The sequence below is a fragment of the Moschus berezovskii genome, chromosome 12 (assembly GCF_049115385.1).
Source record: "Moschus berezovskii isolate FMDL1 chromosome 12, NW_MosBer_1.0, whole genome shotgun sequence".
In the NCBI taxonomy this organism is placed as follows: domain Eukaryota; kingdom Metazoa; phylum Chordata; class Mammalia; order Artiodactyla; family Moschidae; genus Moschus; species Moschus berezovskii.
The window spans coordinates 27,469,220-27,485,686 of NC_142471.1; the positions used below are offsets into that span (position 1 = coordinate 27,469,220).

At 51.5% G+C, this 16,467-nt stretch overlaps 1 protein-coding gene across 1 annotated transcript in view; it reads left to right on the plus strand.

Moving 5' to 3' along the window:
• ADAMTS14 (ADAM metallopeptidase with thrombospondin type 1 motif 14) overlaps positions 1–16,467 on the plus strand; it is a 109,426-nt gene that overhangs the window by 12,603 nt on the left and 80,356 nt on the right. The window contains exon 3 of the mRNA XM_055425530.2: positions 14,567–14,723. Within this exon, the coding sequence (XP_055281505.2) occupies positions 14,567–14,723 (157 nt within the window). The remainder of the gene's footprint in view (positions 1–14,566; positions 14,724–16,467) is intronic.

Genomic DNA, 16,467 nt, shown 5'->3' on the forward strand with positions numbered 1-16,467 from the left:
CAGAGAAACCTCATTGAGCCCTTGATGTTTCGTCACCTCATAATTCACAGTCCCGAGGCTGTCCCCTGAGCCACAGCCACATTTTGTGAGAGAGGTCTCTCTCATTAAGGGCCCAAGAGGGTTTATTTTGGAAACTTGGATTCGAGGATGTCTGCTGAAGGTGATTTTGTTCCAAAGTTGGTCCTGTGTGGTGGATCATTATTTGTTCCCCTATGGAGAAGCTCACATCTAGAAGAGGGATAGACAGACTTATCTGGGATGGATAGAGCATCTGCCAGGAACCACTGGAGGGGGAAGTGATGGGTACATTTGAGCTGGGCCGGAAGGGATCCACAGAGCTGTCCTCAGGGCACAGGCATGAGACCAGTGTGGACAAGCATGGCTCCCGGTACAAAACAGGCCTGTTTGGCTTCAGCGGGGGGGATTTTTGTTGGTAATAATCCGCAAAGGAAAACAAACAGGGCTTGACAAGAATAAAAAGTGGTGGGGTGGTCCAAGGGTGATCGCAGTGCCCTCCCTAACAGCCCGCCCCGCTTCCTCCACGCCCTGGCCATCTCTTTACCATCAGCAGCCATAGCAGTCTTGTTGGAGCCAAGTCCTCACCATGATACTCCTCCCGGAGAAGCCAAGCAGGCCCTGGGCGGCTTCCCCCCTTCCAGGCTCCTGTGACACCTCTGCCATCCCGCCATGGCCCCCTCCACTCTCCTCCCTCCCCAGATGCTGCATGCACCCAAGCCTGGCTTGTCCTCCAGGGTCCCCTCTTAGTGACATCTTCCCTGACTCCCTCGTTTAAACTTTCAACCTCCAGTTCTCTCCTCTGCTTCCCGTTTCTCCACTGGTGTGCCGTGTTCTTATGGATCACCTGTCTCACCTCTGGTGAGGGTCAGCCCCAGGTGAGGAGGGACTTTTGGCTGTGTCGCCTGCACACCTGGAATGGGGTCTGCTCAGCAACCATCTGAGGAGTAAATGAGTAGTGTTACAGACAGAGGTTTAGGAGAAGTAAACTGCAGAGATGGACGTGAACGTGTCGAGTGAGTGGGGAACCCGGTGAGTGGCCTGAGTGACTGGGACGTGGGCATTTGAACTGCTAGTGATAGGGGTTAACACAAAGAAGCTCTGGGGAAGTGTCAGAGTTCTAAAAAATTTGGAAAGCATGCTAATGATGCTGGGCCCTGGGCAGGGTTAAAGATAGCAATGGGCCTCCTTTGATGTAGTTTTGTCCACTTGTCCCCTCTGTAGAGGAAGGTTGCTGCTAAGTTGCTTCAGTCCTGCCCGACTCTGTGCGACCCCACAGACAGCAGCCCACCAGGCTCCCCTGTCCCTGGGATTCTCCAGGCAAGAACACTGGAGTGGGTTGCCATTTCCTTCTTCAATGCATGAAAGTGAAAAGTGAAAGTGAAGTCGCTCAGTCGTGTCCGACTCTTAGTGACCCCATGGACTGCAGCCCACCAGGCTCCTCCGTCCATGGGAGTTTCCAGGCAAGAGCACTGGAGTGGGGTGCCATCGCCTTCTCTGGTAGCGGAAGACAGTGATGCCTCAATGTTGTCAGGAGCCTGTCAGGAGTTCAGGCATCTAGGTCCACTCATCTCTCCATTCTCCTGTGCTCACGTGCCCTCTGTAGGGCCCTCTGGAGTAGGCTGATGTCAGGGTGGATCAGAGGGGAGCCCTGGCTGGGACAAGTGACCTACTGGGGCCCAGCCCTCAGCTGCAGCCGCACCTTTTCCTGGCGCCACCCTGCCGTCCTCTGGCTTGCCTCTGAGCTGTAGGGTTCAGGCCTTGATGCAGGGAACCATTCCTCAGCTCAGGGCCTGGCAGCCACACTGCCTCCTGGCATTTGAGGGCTGGTTCCTGTCTCCTCGTCTTGAAGCCCCCACTGCTGCCAGGACTTTGGGCCAACCAGGGGGCCAGGCAGAGCTCCCAGCCCAAGCTTGGTGGGCCATCCATGGTGGTGATAGAAGGGTAAGCCTCAGAGCCACGTGGCTCCTGGGCGCGGGGAATGGAAACTGGTGGCGGCTGCCAGCCTGGCAAGGTCTGCCCTGGACTCTGGCTGGGCTCCAGGGTGGGGGTTTGCCGCACACAGGGACTCTCTGAGCACCTGCAGGTGAGGCCCTGCCCTGTCGCTGGGCCAGGACCCCTGCTGCTCGGGGGGGCATCATAAAAAGCGAGCGGCCTCCCTTTAAGCACATTTGCCAAGCTGGAAGAAGTTGCAAGAAGATCTAAGCAACTCTGTTCTCCATGGGGCCAGAGGACAGAATCACTCACTGCTTTCAGCAGCAGCAGCAGCATAGAAAAGATATTGTTACTAATTGTCCTCAATCTCTGTACCGTGGGCTCCTAGCTGGGGGGTTGTGACATCATCGACTGGCCACTGGCCACATCAGTAGGTCACAGATTCCCTCCCTGCTTCCCAGACACACTCAGCTCAGGGCAGTTTTAGCAACTCACTCTTCACCCACAGTGGAGTGGCACCTTGAGGGGAGAGGGTGGTGAGGTTCTGAGACAGCACCTAAGGCATAAATCACATTGTACATGCTCAGCCCAGGGAGATGCTCACGGGGTAACAGGTGTGCAGTCACCCGGCCTGTCTGGACTTCCCTTCCCCGCATCCCATTCGGTCAGGGTGTGTGCTCGTTGTCCTTTGTCCGTCTCTGTCTTTCTTGCCCGTTTCCTGTATAATGGCAAACTAAGTCTGGTCGAACACTGCCTCCTGCTACTGCTCGCTTTGTGAAACATGGATGATCACTTAAACTTCCGTTTCATACCATTACACCATTTGGAAGCTTCCAGAATTGAGGCTGGGGTTCTGAGCCCTGGCTGCACATTACAATCACCTGTGCAGGTTTGAGACCCTACTGATGCTTGCTTCCCTGACCCCACCACAGATGGAATTCATTTGTCTGGGCTGTGGCCTGGGCATCAGGCGTTCTGCAGATTCCACAGGTGATGCCAATGGGCATCAAGGGGTAAGACCCACTGCAATAGCGTTCTGGGAAAGTCTGCTTTGTGTTTGATGGAAAAGATGGGGAATCAGGAGAGCCAGGCTGAAGAAGGAAGGAAAGGGAAAGGCTGCCTTGCCTGCTGTTAGGTTGGGCCTCAGGAGGGGACATTTCCCCCTGATTATGTCATTTCCTTTAGTTTCAGAAGTGGAAACTGAGGCTTGGAAAGCATCACCCAGCAGCTTGAGTTGGAGCAAACTCTGGGAGATAGTTAAGGACAGGGAATCCTGGTGCGCTGCAGTCCGTGGGGTCGCAGAAAGTCAGACACTACTTAGCAACTGAACAACAACAAGCCAGCTGGGAAGGGTGCTGGCTGGGTCCCAGCCACAGGTGTTTTACCCCCAGGTGTAGCTGCTACATCCTTTATAAGGAGGTTGGGTGATAGAAGACAGGGGTGACGCTGGGTTTATTTCCTTTTAAACTTTGTTTTAAAATCATTGTTATGTAATTTTTACTTGCTCATTGTAGCAGGCAAGCATTCTGGGCAGTATCAGCTTTCCTGTTTAGATAGGGGAATCAGAAAAGTTAGAAGACACCTGAATGTTCATAGAGAAGGAAACTGCCTACAACTTCACACTTGGGTGGTGCATTTCCACTAGCCTTTTGTCAGCCTGTGTTCCTTTTAAAAGATTTTTGTTGGAGTGTAGTTGCTTTACAGTGTTGTGATATGTACAGCAGAGTGAATCTGTTATACTTTACATATATCCACTCTTTAGATTTCCTTCCCATTTAGATCACCACAGAGCATTGAGTCCCCTGCGCTGTACAGTAGGTCCTCATTAATTATCTATTTTATACATAGCAGTATATGTTCCCAGTCTCCCAATCCACCCCACCCTCTACTCCCCGCCTTGGTAACCATAAGTTTGTTCTCTAACATCTGTGACTCTATTTGTCTGCCCATGTTCTTTCTCACATTTACAATTCCTGTGAACCAGCCTCTTCTTAGTAAGGACTTTTTCCTTAAGGATGCTTAACCATTGGTTACTTCTTCTCAGGGATTTCTTCCTGTGTACAGACAGGGGATCTGAGCAGGTCAAAGCCAGGTTGCAGTGAGCCGGGACTTAGGGGTGAACCATCCGTAGTTCCAGAATGTTGCTCCCTTCATGAGCCACTGGTACTCCCAGGCCCACTTTGAATCATAGTCGTGCTAATCATGGCAGCAAACTCTAACACTTAGACAGCCTTGCTGCTGGCTCGGACTGTTCTAGATTCTCCATGTGTGTTTCTCCAAGCAACTCATAAGATCAGTACCTTTATAGTCCTGAAGCACAGGGATGTTTAGTAACTTGTTCAAGACTCCATGGTTTGAGCCATGGCAGGCCCAGGGATCCTGGCTGTAGGGTCTCTGCATTGACCCCGTACACCCACCACATTGCTTCTCCTTGAGAAGGATCTTTGCTGCCAATGGACTGGGCCCACCACAGCTTCGCTAGCCTTTCATCCGGCAGCTCCCAGGGTATGGGGCCTGCAGAGGTCATGACCCTGGGAGTGGGCCGAGCCCGCAAGCGCTCATCCCAGATAACTGCCTCCAGCTGGTGGAGGCTCTCTGCTTCCTGTGTCTCTTCCAAGCCTCCTGTGGTTCTGGGAGCTCTGACGGGTGTGTTGCTCTTTGGGGCCAAGCCTGGCGGCTCCCGGCTCCATCCTCCGAGGGTGCCTTCCTCCAGCCTGTCCCCAGGGCTGCAGCTCGGCGTGAATAAGCTTTCAGACTCTCCTTGGCTTGGGCCCAGGCCTTGGCAGCCCAGCGTCCAGCAGAGCTCCTGTGGCTTGGGGCTTCACATCAGGTTTGAATTATGTGGAATCTCAGCGTCCGCAGGCTTGCATCCTGGCTGTGCTGAGTCACGCTTCCGTGGGAGCAGGCGGCCTGTATGCCTCCTACGTGTGAGTCGGTGGAGGGCCGTGTGTGTTGTTCGCCTGCTCGTGTGTTGTGTCTCTGTGTGTCTTGTCGCTCTCGGTGCTCTGGGTGCTGCGTGTCCCTTGTTTCCGTGTTATATGCCATTTCTCTGCCTGTCTTATAGCTCTCTGTGTATACCAGCCTTATTAACAGCTTTATTGAGATACAATCCACATACCATGCAAATCACCAGTTTAATGTGTACTGCTACTGCTAAGTCACTTCAGTTGTGTCTGACTCTGTGTGACCCCATAGACGGCAGCCCACCAGGCTCCCCCATCCCTGGGATTCTCCAGGCAAGAACACTGGAGTGGGTTGCCATTTCCTTCTCCAATGTGTGAAAGTGAAAAGTGAAAGTGAAGTCGCTCAGTCGTGTCTGACTCGTAGCGACCCCGTGGACAGCAACCTACCAGGCTCCTCCGTCCATGGGATTTTCTAGGCAAGAGTACTGGAGTGGCTTGCCATTGCCTGTACAGTTCAGTGGATTTTTATTAAATGCACAGAGCCAATGTAATTATCGTGTATGTGTGCTCAGTCTTGTCTGACTCTTTGCGACCCCATGGACTGTAGCCCACCAGTCTCCTCTCTCCATGGGATTTTCCAGGCAAAAATACTGGGGTGGGTTGCCATTTCCTCCTCCAGGGGATCTTTCTGACCCAGGGATTGAACCTGCATCTCCTGAATCTGCTGCATTGACAGATTCTTTACCATTGCACCACCTGGGAAGTCCTGTAATTATTACCATGTTAAATTTTAGAGCATTTTCACTATCTCAAAAAGAAGCTCTGTGTCTTTTATCAGCACCCGTCACCCCAAATTCATTACCTCAGCCCCTGGCAGCCACTAATTTTCTGTCTCTATAGATTTCCCTGTTTTAGACTTTTACATGAATGGAATTGTATAATATGTGACTTTTTGTGACTGACTTCTTTCACTTAGCATAATGTTTTCAAGATTCATCTATGTTGTAGAATTTTTCAGCACTTCTTTCTTTTTCATGGCTGAATAATATTCCATTGTACAGATACACCACATTTTGCTTATCCGTTCATCTGCTGATGGGCATTTGGGTTGTTTTCACATCTTGACTGCAGTGGATGTTTGTGCAAAGGTTTTTGTAGACTGATGTTTTCATTTCTTTTGAGTTTATACTGAGTAGAATTGCTGGCTCATGTGGAAACTCTGTTTAATATTTTGTGAATGGCCAGACTGTTTTCCGAAGCGGCTGCATCATTTTACATTCTCACCAGCAATGTATGGGGGTTACAGTTTCTCCACATCCCTGTCAATACTTGTTAGTGTCTGACTTTGGTTCTAGCCATCCTTGTGGGTGTGTAGCATCTCATGGGGGTTATGATGTGCATTTCCATAACGGCTGATGATGCCGAGCATCGTTTCATGTGCTTAATGGCCATGTGTATATCTTCCTTAGAGAAATGCTCAAATTCTTTCCCCATTTTTATTTCTTTTTTTTTGCTTTTTAAATTTATTTATTTATTTATTTATTTATTTGACTGTGCCGGGTCTTAGTTGCAGCAAGCAGGATCTCAGTTGCGGCTTGTGGGATTGAACCTGGTTCCCCTGCATTGAAAGCATGGCGTCTTAGCAACTGGACCACCAGGAAAGTCCCTCTATCCCCAATTTTAAATTGGGTTGTCTTTTTATTATTGAGCAGTAAGTGTTCTTTACGTATGTTAGACATGTCACTCATAAGGAGAGCTGAGGCTGGTTTCTTATGGTTTTGTACGCCCCCCCACCCCCACCCCCATCAAGCCCAGTGTGCAGTAGATGCTACGTGAAAACATGAGGACCTGTTGAGGGAGGAAAGGATGGCCTCAGGGTACAGGAGTTTGTGGGTAGGGCTGCCCCCCCAGCACTTGTCCTGAATCAGAGACAATGGCCCAGGATAATCTCTCAGAGGGACTGGTCCCTGCAGGCTATGTTGGATGCATCTTTTATCCAACTGACTTAAAACCAGGAGGGAGGTTGGAAGACTTGCAAAAACCTAATCCTTGGGTCCACCCATCCCTTTGATTTTTGACTTGAGCAACTAGGGAAAGAGTGTCATTTGCTGAGATGGGGACGGCAAGGAGAGGAATAGGTCTGCTTTAAAGGTTGAGGTGCCCAGCGGAAGCCCAGGGTCTCTATCAAGGAGGCTGTTGGACATTCCTCCGTGGAATTCTGGGAGGAGTCAGGGTTGAGGATGTAATTTGGGAGGTATAGCAGCAGCAGCAGCAGCAGCTGCAAGTAAATACATGGTCTGTAAAGCCATGGGAATCAGGGCAAGTCCCCAGGGAGCATGTGTGTGGCTGGAGGAGCTGGGAGAGACCAGGACAAAGAAATGATGTCTGGCTCTGAACACATGAGATCTCAGGTGACTATGACGAGGGCAGTTTCCAGGAAGTAGTGGTTCTAGAAGCCCCTGTGGGGTGGGTAGAGGAGAGAGGCACAAGGCTCAGAAGTAGAGGTGGTGAGAAGCACAGCTGTGCTGTGGAGGGAAAAAGAGACCCTGGCAATAGCTGGGCAGGGCTGGGAGGGAATCTCACAGAGATCAAATGCATTCATGTGTCAGCGAAATGATCCAGGAGTGAGGGAGGGCCTGGTGATGCCGTAAAGAGGGATGCTGATTGCAGGAGTTAAGTCTTGAGGAGGTGAGATGGGGATGGTCCTAAGCTCAGGGTATGGTGGGAGGAGAGGGAGGGCACGGCTATGGGAGTTCATGCTGTGATGGGAGAGCGTGCTTGATGGTGTCTATTTTCTCCTGAAAACAGGTGAGGGTGGGGATGGTGTTAGACATCCAAGCCCAAGGGAAAGTGAGAACACCCGTGTAACTGGGTAGTGCCGCGGATTCCCCAGTCAGGATCGTGTTCACCTGAGAGCTCTGGCCACTGATTTCAAGTGGGACCCGTGGGCACCATGTGCATCTCCTCTGTCAGTGTGCAGACATAGAGTGGGTGGAGACTTAGCTTGAACCAGGACAGAGGCTCCTCTGGGAGAGCAGGATGGAGGGAAGGGCGGGAGAGAGTTATGAGTGTTTGCAGAACTCTTATGTATCATGATGGAGAAGCCCAAGGTGATGAGAAGGGAAGTAAGGACTTGGAGGGGAGATTGACAGTGGTGGAATGGTGGGGTCATCTGTTGGAAGTCTTAATGAAGTTTAATGGTAGCTGGAGCCAGCATGTTGGAGTTACTGAGGGAGAAGAGGAGATACCCACAGTCAAAGTTTCTGAGGTTATGGCAGGTGATGTGGTCTTGGGGGGAGCCTGGTTGGCAGTGGCTGGGGATAGAAGCAGGTAGCTACACTGGGGGAGAACCTGGTGGAAGCCACTTCTGATTCTCATGCCACTCCTAGTTGTGTGCATCGCCCCAGCCTCCACTTGCTGGGTTATCTTTTGTCTCCTCCAGTGGCATAGTTTCAGGTTAAATTTGCTGGAAGCCTAGAACCTAAGACAGCACAGCTGGCAGTAAAAGCCTCATGATGGAATTTCCAGAACAAGTCCAAGCCTGACAACACAGTCTCCTTGGGAGGTGGCAGAACGCTTGGGTTGGGGGTGGCCTGCACTGCTTGATTCCCTTCTGGGGAGGCCCCACAGAGGCTGACTTTGGAAGGAGAGGGAAGGGGAGAGTGGCCCACTACTCCATCTTGAAATGGGCCCTCCTTCTGGGCATGTGACACACATTAGCCAATCTGAGGGTGCAGCAAGGGCCCTCAGGATTCCCTTTTCCTAGAGGACCTGCAGCTGTCCTCTCAGAGCCAAGTCCCTGGCTCTGCCTGGACCCAAGCTGACCCTTGCTCACTGTCTCTGCACCTGACTCAGCACAGATGGACCCTTGCCCTTGTCCAAGGCATCCCTTGGGGATCTCTTTCTGTGGCCTCCCTGGAGATCTGTCTGTTGGCTCACTGTACCCTCCCCTCCCAGTTTACATGCAAGTATGTGCAGTTTTAGAATAAACATGTTATTCTAACATGTACATACTAATTTCAAAATAATGTGACTTCAATTATCTGCTAAAATATTTGGGACCTCATCCTGATGACAGATAGCTGCTGGTAACCAAGTGAACTCATTTATGACCCACAGTAGTCACCTACCCAGTCATCACCTGTCTCCTTCAGGTGACCTGGAATGATGCTTTGGACTTGGCTTTTTTCCTGAGGGGAAACCGGACTGGAAAACCACAGTTAGCGTGACCTGAAGGCCTCTGGATGAAGATTGCAGCAGCAGGTGTCACCTTTGCAACCAAAACCAATGTCACAGCCATATTAGAAAATTCAAACCGGCCCCTCCATCAGCCATGCACCTTCCAGGAAAGGGCCCTCAGAAGCAGCTGTGTTAACGGGGCCAGACCAGGGCAGAGGGGGCCAGGCCTGCCCACTGACGGGTTTCTATTTGGAGAAATTGCCTGAGGGCCTGTACAATGTGTGGCCCAATTGGATAGAATCAGCTATTTGTTGCTGTTGTTTTTATTGCATGAAGAGCCTTTCCAGTATATATTTCCTGCTTACTGTTTCCAGAAGAATAAGTTATGGGTGAAAACAGATATGGCTGACATTTATTTTCCATTCTACCAGGATTTATTTTCTCCCTGTTTCTTGATATCTTATACAGAAATTTGATTTTAGTGTCTTAAAATTAGCTACCACTTTTCAAGAATATAAACATCTCATAAATTGAGAGACAGGAGTAATTTGGAGAGGAGGAGGAGAGCCAGAAAGTTCCTGTTGCCAGTCTGTCTGCCCTGAGTGGTGCCTGGTTTCCTGGCCAGGGCAGTGCTGAAGGGGAGCATGGGCCAAACCTCTCCTGGTGCAGACAGGGAAACCGAGGGCCTTGGGATGGGACCAGCCCAGGGTGCCTCCTGATCTGGTGGCTGGGCCTGCCTTCCCATCCCTTCTCCAGGGGGAAGGTCTTAGACACTATGAGAGAGCCCAGACCTGGATTGGAGCTGCCCATCAAGACCTGGGCGTGATGCCCAAAAAATGAAGATGATCACTAGGGAGGTCCTGCCTTCAGTGCCAGGGAGGGCTGGTGAGATCCTCAGTTACAAAGAGGTTTGAAGCTTATTTTCCAGGTTGCATGTCAGGGCCTTGGGTCTTCTCCCTAAACAGTTCACTGGGGTGAGAAAATAGGGGTTCTTCTAGCTGTTCCCTGGGGAGAGGCCTGAGGATGTGTACGGGGGCTAGGCTAGTCCCAGCAATCCCGGGGCTTCCTTGTCTTGGAGCAGAGCTGGTGTGTGAGGTGGGAGTCCTTTCAGGGGAGCAGTCACCTGGGCAGTGGGTGGGATTGGCTCCCTTTAGGGCTGAATGCTGAAGCTTTTGCTCATCCTCACGGCAGTGGTAGAAGGTGGACTGGTTTTCACTGAGCGTTTTTGCCCAGAGGTGGGAAGTGAACAACCTGCTTGCTCTGCGAGGTCAGAACCAGGGGCCCAGGGACTTGCAGATGGAACTGTGAGAGGAATGTCTCCTTGCTCCAAATGGGCCCCCAGGTCAGAAGTGGGCCCCGGGATGGTCTGAGGTAATGGAACCTGGTGATGAAGAGCCACACGGAGCTGAGCGCTGCTCTAGTGCTGTCCCTGACTTGATGAGTGACTCTGGGTAAGTTATTTAACCATTCTGTACCTCTGTTTCCCCATCCATGAGATGGGTCTAATATCAGTGCCTACCTCATAGGGCTGTTGTAAAGATGAATTAAGATGTGTAAATGTGAGTGGCAGACACTCTTAGTATTGTTATTTCAGTCGCTAAGTCGTGTCCGACTCTTTGCAACGCCACGGACTGTAGCACACGAGGCTCCTCTGTCCTTCACTGTCTCCCGGAGTTTGCTCAGATTCGTGTCCGTTGAGTCAGTGATGCTATCGAACTTATTACTGGCGATGGTAATAAGACTTCACAAAGGGCAGAGTGCAAGGAAGTGCGTTTAACTCAGTAAGACAGTAAGTGTCCCCGCAGAGACCAGGCTACATCTTGAGAGGGGAAGCTGTCTGTCACTAGAGGCATCCAAGCAAATAGCAGAGGTCCCCTGACTAGGGTATTGAAGCCTGAGACTGGGGAAGACATGGTGATCTTGAAAGGGGGACGTGAGCCGGAAGGGAGTGCCTTGTAGGCCAGCCCATTCTGTGTGCATCTTTCTGTACCGTGCAAGCCTCATGGGAGGCCCTGAGGTCTGGTGGCCATGGTGACTCAGTGGGTGGTGAGGTACAGGAAGTGCCAGATTCTGAAGAATCCTCTGGGGCAGTGGGCTAACCAAGTCCCAGAATAGGGGCGGCTGCGGTGAAGTGACCCAGTGTGTGTGTGTGTGTGGGGTCGCTGAATGGAGTCTTCTACCCCTTGATCTAGAGAACTCTTCTCTGCTAGAGGAGAGGTGTGATGGGCAGAGAGAGCAGCTGCAACCCTCGGTGAGCCTGGGTTTGTGTGAGTTTGGTCTGGATGAAGCACAGCTCATCTGACTTCTGCTGTAAGGGTCTCTTGCTTTGCTTGGTCCAGGGGGGCTTCAGTGGGAGCACTGACCTTGGGGAATTAGACAGGGGTAGAGAAGGTGGGAGAAGGCAATGGCAAGCCACTCCAGTACTCTTGTCTAGAAAATCCCATGGATGGAGGAGCCTGGTAGGCTGCAGTCTGTGGGGTCACTAAGGGTCAGACACGACTGAGCGACTTTACTTTCACTTTTCACTTTCACACATTGGAGAAGGAAATGGCAACCCACTCCGGTGTTCTTGCCTGGAGAATCCCAGGGAAGGGGGGGCCTGGTGGGCTTCCTTCTATGGGGTCACACAGAGTCGGACACGACTGAAGTGACTTAGCAGTAGCAGCAGAGAAGGTGGGATGGGATGGCTGGGCGGGGGCCTTGGTGGAGAGCCTCTCTTGGCAGCTGAGCTGCAGTAGCTTTGGGTGGAAAGCCCTGGACCTTGCCGCCCTGTGTACCCGGAAGACAGGCTTCCTTCAGGGGCTGTTCGACTTGGCCATCACTTACTCAGGGCTTCCCTGGTGGCTCAGATGGTAAAGAGTCCACCTGCAATGCAGGAGACCCAGGTTTGATCCCTGGGTCGGGAAGATCCCTTGGAGAAGGAATGGCTACCCAGTCCAGTATTCTTGCCTAGAGAATTCCACAGACAGAGGAGCTGGGCAGGCTACTGCCCGTGGGGTCACATAGAGTCAGACACGACCAACTGACTAAGACGGTTTCTGTGCAGGTTTGGCATAGCCTGTGCCCTTGAGCCTGAATGCCTCCCTAACCCTACATGGCCCTTCCTGCTCCTACGTCTGTGTCCAGGTCCCTTAACCTGCTGTATCCTTTCCAGCTCATGTGGGTTTCTTTTGCCACCCTGTCAGTTTCTCCCTTCTTTCACCATAGTAATTGCCCTCCCTCTGGCCACGGGGATCAAGCAAGAAGTACCAATCCCCGGGTGACCGTGTGAGTCAGGTCGAACTGACCACAGGTCTCCGGGGCTGTACCATATAGGACTATGCAAGGAAAGCCTTCTTGACTCTGGTGTCAGAGCAGAGATGTACCTGTGAGAACATACCTTGTCTGGGAGCGTGAAGCTGATGCAGAGGGGCCGTGAGGAGGGTGTGGAGAGAGCCAAGGCACCGGGCCCCTCTTTTCCAGGGCCTGCACCTGCCATGGTTTGTCCAGGGACCTATATGCTCCCCTTTGGTCCGAGATGGTGCAAGCTGAATTTCTGCCCCTGGCAACCATGAGCCTGATGGATCCCTGTCCATCAGGTACACCTGCCAGAGCACCAAGCCCAGCAGTTTGGCCATCTTCTCTGTGGTCTCCTCCATTCAGAGGATGAACAGCTCACAGCTGAAGGCTGGGCCTCGTTATCTGTTTTTTACTGCCCCGGGCACATGGCAGGTGCAGAAGTTAAAAAGAGAAAGCACTTTAAAAGAAAGGATGCCTGCTTAATATAGAGTTTGACGTTGACATTTTAATAAGCAGACTGGAGGTTTTGCAGACAGTTGAGCATCCCCTGATAAAATGGTTACCTTGAGAAGCTCCAGACTTACTCTGGTAATATTGCTAATTTCCCTAGAACATTTTTTTGGCCTCCTGATTGGTACAGAAGGCAACTATCTTGGTTTTGATCCAAGGTGGTGTTGGCAGTTTGATGAAGAGACATAGCCGGGAAGGACAGGAGGAAGATGGGATGCTCTGGGAGGTTCGATGTGTGTGCAGGAAGCCTTGAAGGGAGTTCCCTAAGAAGCAAGCTCAAAACAGGCTGAGGTGGGAAAACTGGTGGAATTTAGTTGCGTAAAGTAATGACTGCTTTAAAAAGAGGCAGCTCCTATTCAAACAGGAAGGCCCAATAGATTTATAAAAATGGTTGCCTTCATTCCCTGTTTTGTGTTCACAGCTGCATTCCCAGTGTCTGGCACAGGGCTGGTATGTAGTAGGCACTCCATAGGTGTTTGTTGAAGGAATTCAACAAGTACCTATTTATTCAGGATTGCCTTCTATTTTCCAGGCACCGTGGTGGGTGTCCCTCACTGCTTTATAGAGCTGACGTGTGCGTCGGGGTGGGAGACTGGATAGCTACACATGTATCCACACACATTTCCTTGTATGTTTCATTTACCCCTGTGAATATTGCCTTCATTTGGGACCTAATAACATGTTGGCTGGGCTTGGCCAAGGTTATATTTTTATGTTTTTTTATTTCCAAAGCCAGCACTTAATATTTTTAAGGGACTATTTTGATGCATGTGAAAAATAAGATTAAAACATTGAGCACACACTCCTGGGGCACTGTCCTCGCTCATTTATTGTCAGCAAACGCAACCTGCACACATACATGCTTTAAATCTGAAATAATAGCACTCTTTGCTGGAATTGGGGTCCAGTGCCCACCTTAGGGGGGCTTCCCAGGTGGCACTGATGGTAAAGAACCCGCCTGCCAATACAGGAGACATAAGAGATGCAGGTTCAATCCCTAGGTCGGGAAGATCCCCTGGAGCAGGGCATGGTAAACCACTCCAGTATTCTTGCCTGGAGAATCCCATGGGCAGAGGAGCCTGGCAGGCTACAGTCCATGGGGTTGCAAAGAGTTAGACATGACTGAAGTGACTTAGCATGCATGCACCTTTGTTTAGAGGAAATGTTACGTGGAACCCCATGAGTGCACAGCACAGTGAAAGTGGATCTGTTATGGACACGACGGGAGGGAAGGAGGGGAGAGAGTGGGACGAATGGAGAGAGTAGCATGGACACATCTATACTGCCATATGTAAAATAGACAGCCAGCGGGAATTTGCTGTATGACTCGGGGAACTCAAGTCAGGGCTCTGTGACAACCTCCTCTGAGATGGGGAGGGAGGTGGGCGGGAGGTTCAAAAGGGAGGAGACATATGTATATGTATGGCTGATTCATGTTGACGTATGGCAGAAACCAGCGCAATATTGTAAGGCAATTATCCTTCAATTAGAAATAAATCAAAGAAAAATAAAAGTGGTTTTGCTCTGCTTGTGATGGGCATGCGGGCCCTTGCTTGGCCACCTAACACCCTCGTCCCACTTCCCTGCTGGCATCTGAGGGCCCCCAAGCCCCTAGAGGAAGAGCCTGCTCTCGTGTGGTCACACTCCTTTGCACGCACACGCACACCTGGTCTGCTGTGTGTTCACATCTCTGCTCTCTCCCCCTTCCCCCACCCACACCCTCACTTATCGCATCCCTGGTTCAGGCCGGCCTCATCCGTACAGACAGCACCGACTACTTCATCGAGCCCTTGGAGCGTGGGCAGCAGGAGATGGAGGCCGGCGGGCGGAGGCACGTGGTGTATCGGCGGGAAGTCATCAGGCAGCCATGGACAGAGCCCCTCGGGGACCTTCACAATGAAGGTAGGCTGTGGTTGGGGGTGCCAGGTCTACCTCCCTCTGCATCGCAGGGATGTTTTCAGGTAACTTCTGGCCTGGGCTTTTCAACTCCTGGCCTCAGTCTTCTCATTGGTGTAATGGGTCTGGGCCATATAGATCTACTGCACCAGCGGGGAAACTGCCCTCTGTTTTAGGGGCTTTGATAGCAGCCTGGAGTGGGAGCCAGAGGAGCTACTGAGTCCCCTGAACAGAGGTCCTTGAGTCTTGGAGCGGCTCAGCGTTTCTTTGCAAGGCTATTCCTCTGCCAGGACAGAAGGTGGAATGACTGCAGTTAGCTTCTCCCCCTGGAAATCATCTCCACCCCTGGGAACCACAGGAAGGAGGTTCTTAGGGCACGTAGGGAGACTGCCTGGGGTCAGGCCACCAGAGTCAGCTCTGTGTCCAAAAGACTGTTTAAAAATCCTACTTCCAGGGACTTCCCTGTGGTTCAGCGGTTGAGGATCTACCTGCCAATACAGGGGTCACGGATTCAATTGTTGGTCCGGGAAGATTCCACATGCCAGGGGGCAACTAAGCCCATGTGCCCCAACTACTAAAGCCTGCATGCCCTAGAGGCTGTGCTCTCCAACAAGAGAAGCCACTGCAATGAAAAGCCATGCACCACAACTAGAGAGTAGCCCCCACTTGCTGCAACTAGAGAAACGACCACGAGCAGCAACAGGGACCCAGTGCAGCCAACAATAAATGAATAAATAATTTTTTTAAAAAAAAGCTTAAATGTGGGAAAAAAAAAGATATCCTACCTTCAATATTTTTTACTATGTGACCTTAAGCAAGTTACTGAACATCTCTGAACCTGTTTTTGTAATCTGTAAGGTGATATGATCATTGCTAACTCTGAGGTATTTTGTGTTATAGTGTTATAGATGTTGTAATGTGTATAGAAATCCCAGCATGGAGCTTGGCGTGTGGTAGGTGTTTGATGAATGGTTGCTCTTGTTAAGGCTTTGTTACTAAGGTAACTGCTGCCATGTTCGGGTGAGAGTCTCTGAGAGGGGCCTCTGTGTAGCCAGTGAGCAGCACCAGAGCCTGCCCACCAGCAGTACGCAGGACCCATGGTTGAGCCAGTGAAGTGGTGAATGTGTTGTGTGCTGGTCCTAGGCCTGTGCCAACTTCATAGTCCAACTGAGCTTTATCTCACAGCCCCTTTGGCCATGAGGACATGCGTGGATTCCACCCTCGTTCGTGGGTGGAATCTGGCCATGAGTGACACACCCTCCTGCCTGGGCCCTGGCGGAGTTGGGCCCAGCATGAAGGAATGCCTGGAAACCAGTAGTCCCCACGTACAATGCGTCCATTGAAGCCTCAGCTGCTCTCCCCGTGTTGATCTTAAGTGATGCCACACTTATGTTATGATGGGGGAGGGCTCTGCAGTTATGTTATCATGGGGGAGAGGTTGGGCGGAGCCTTGGGTGGCTGGGCAGGGTTTCAGGAGCTCGGTGGTGACCCGGGCTGTTACTTCCACCACTGTTGGAGGGAATAACGAGTCTCCCTTGGGCTCTGTTTTATCGGAGGCCAGCTCTGAATCTGAAACCACAAATCCTCCCTTTTGAGAGAGACCTTGGGGAAGTCCTACTCCAGGGCTGTGAGCCTGGAACCAGCCCCGCAGTCGGCCACCGTGATCAACGACTGGGAGGCTGAGGCCACTGAGCTCGGGGTGGGGTTCACGCCTCCAACGCTGCCCTGTCTCCCCCTCGTCGGGTTGCCT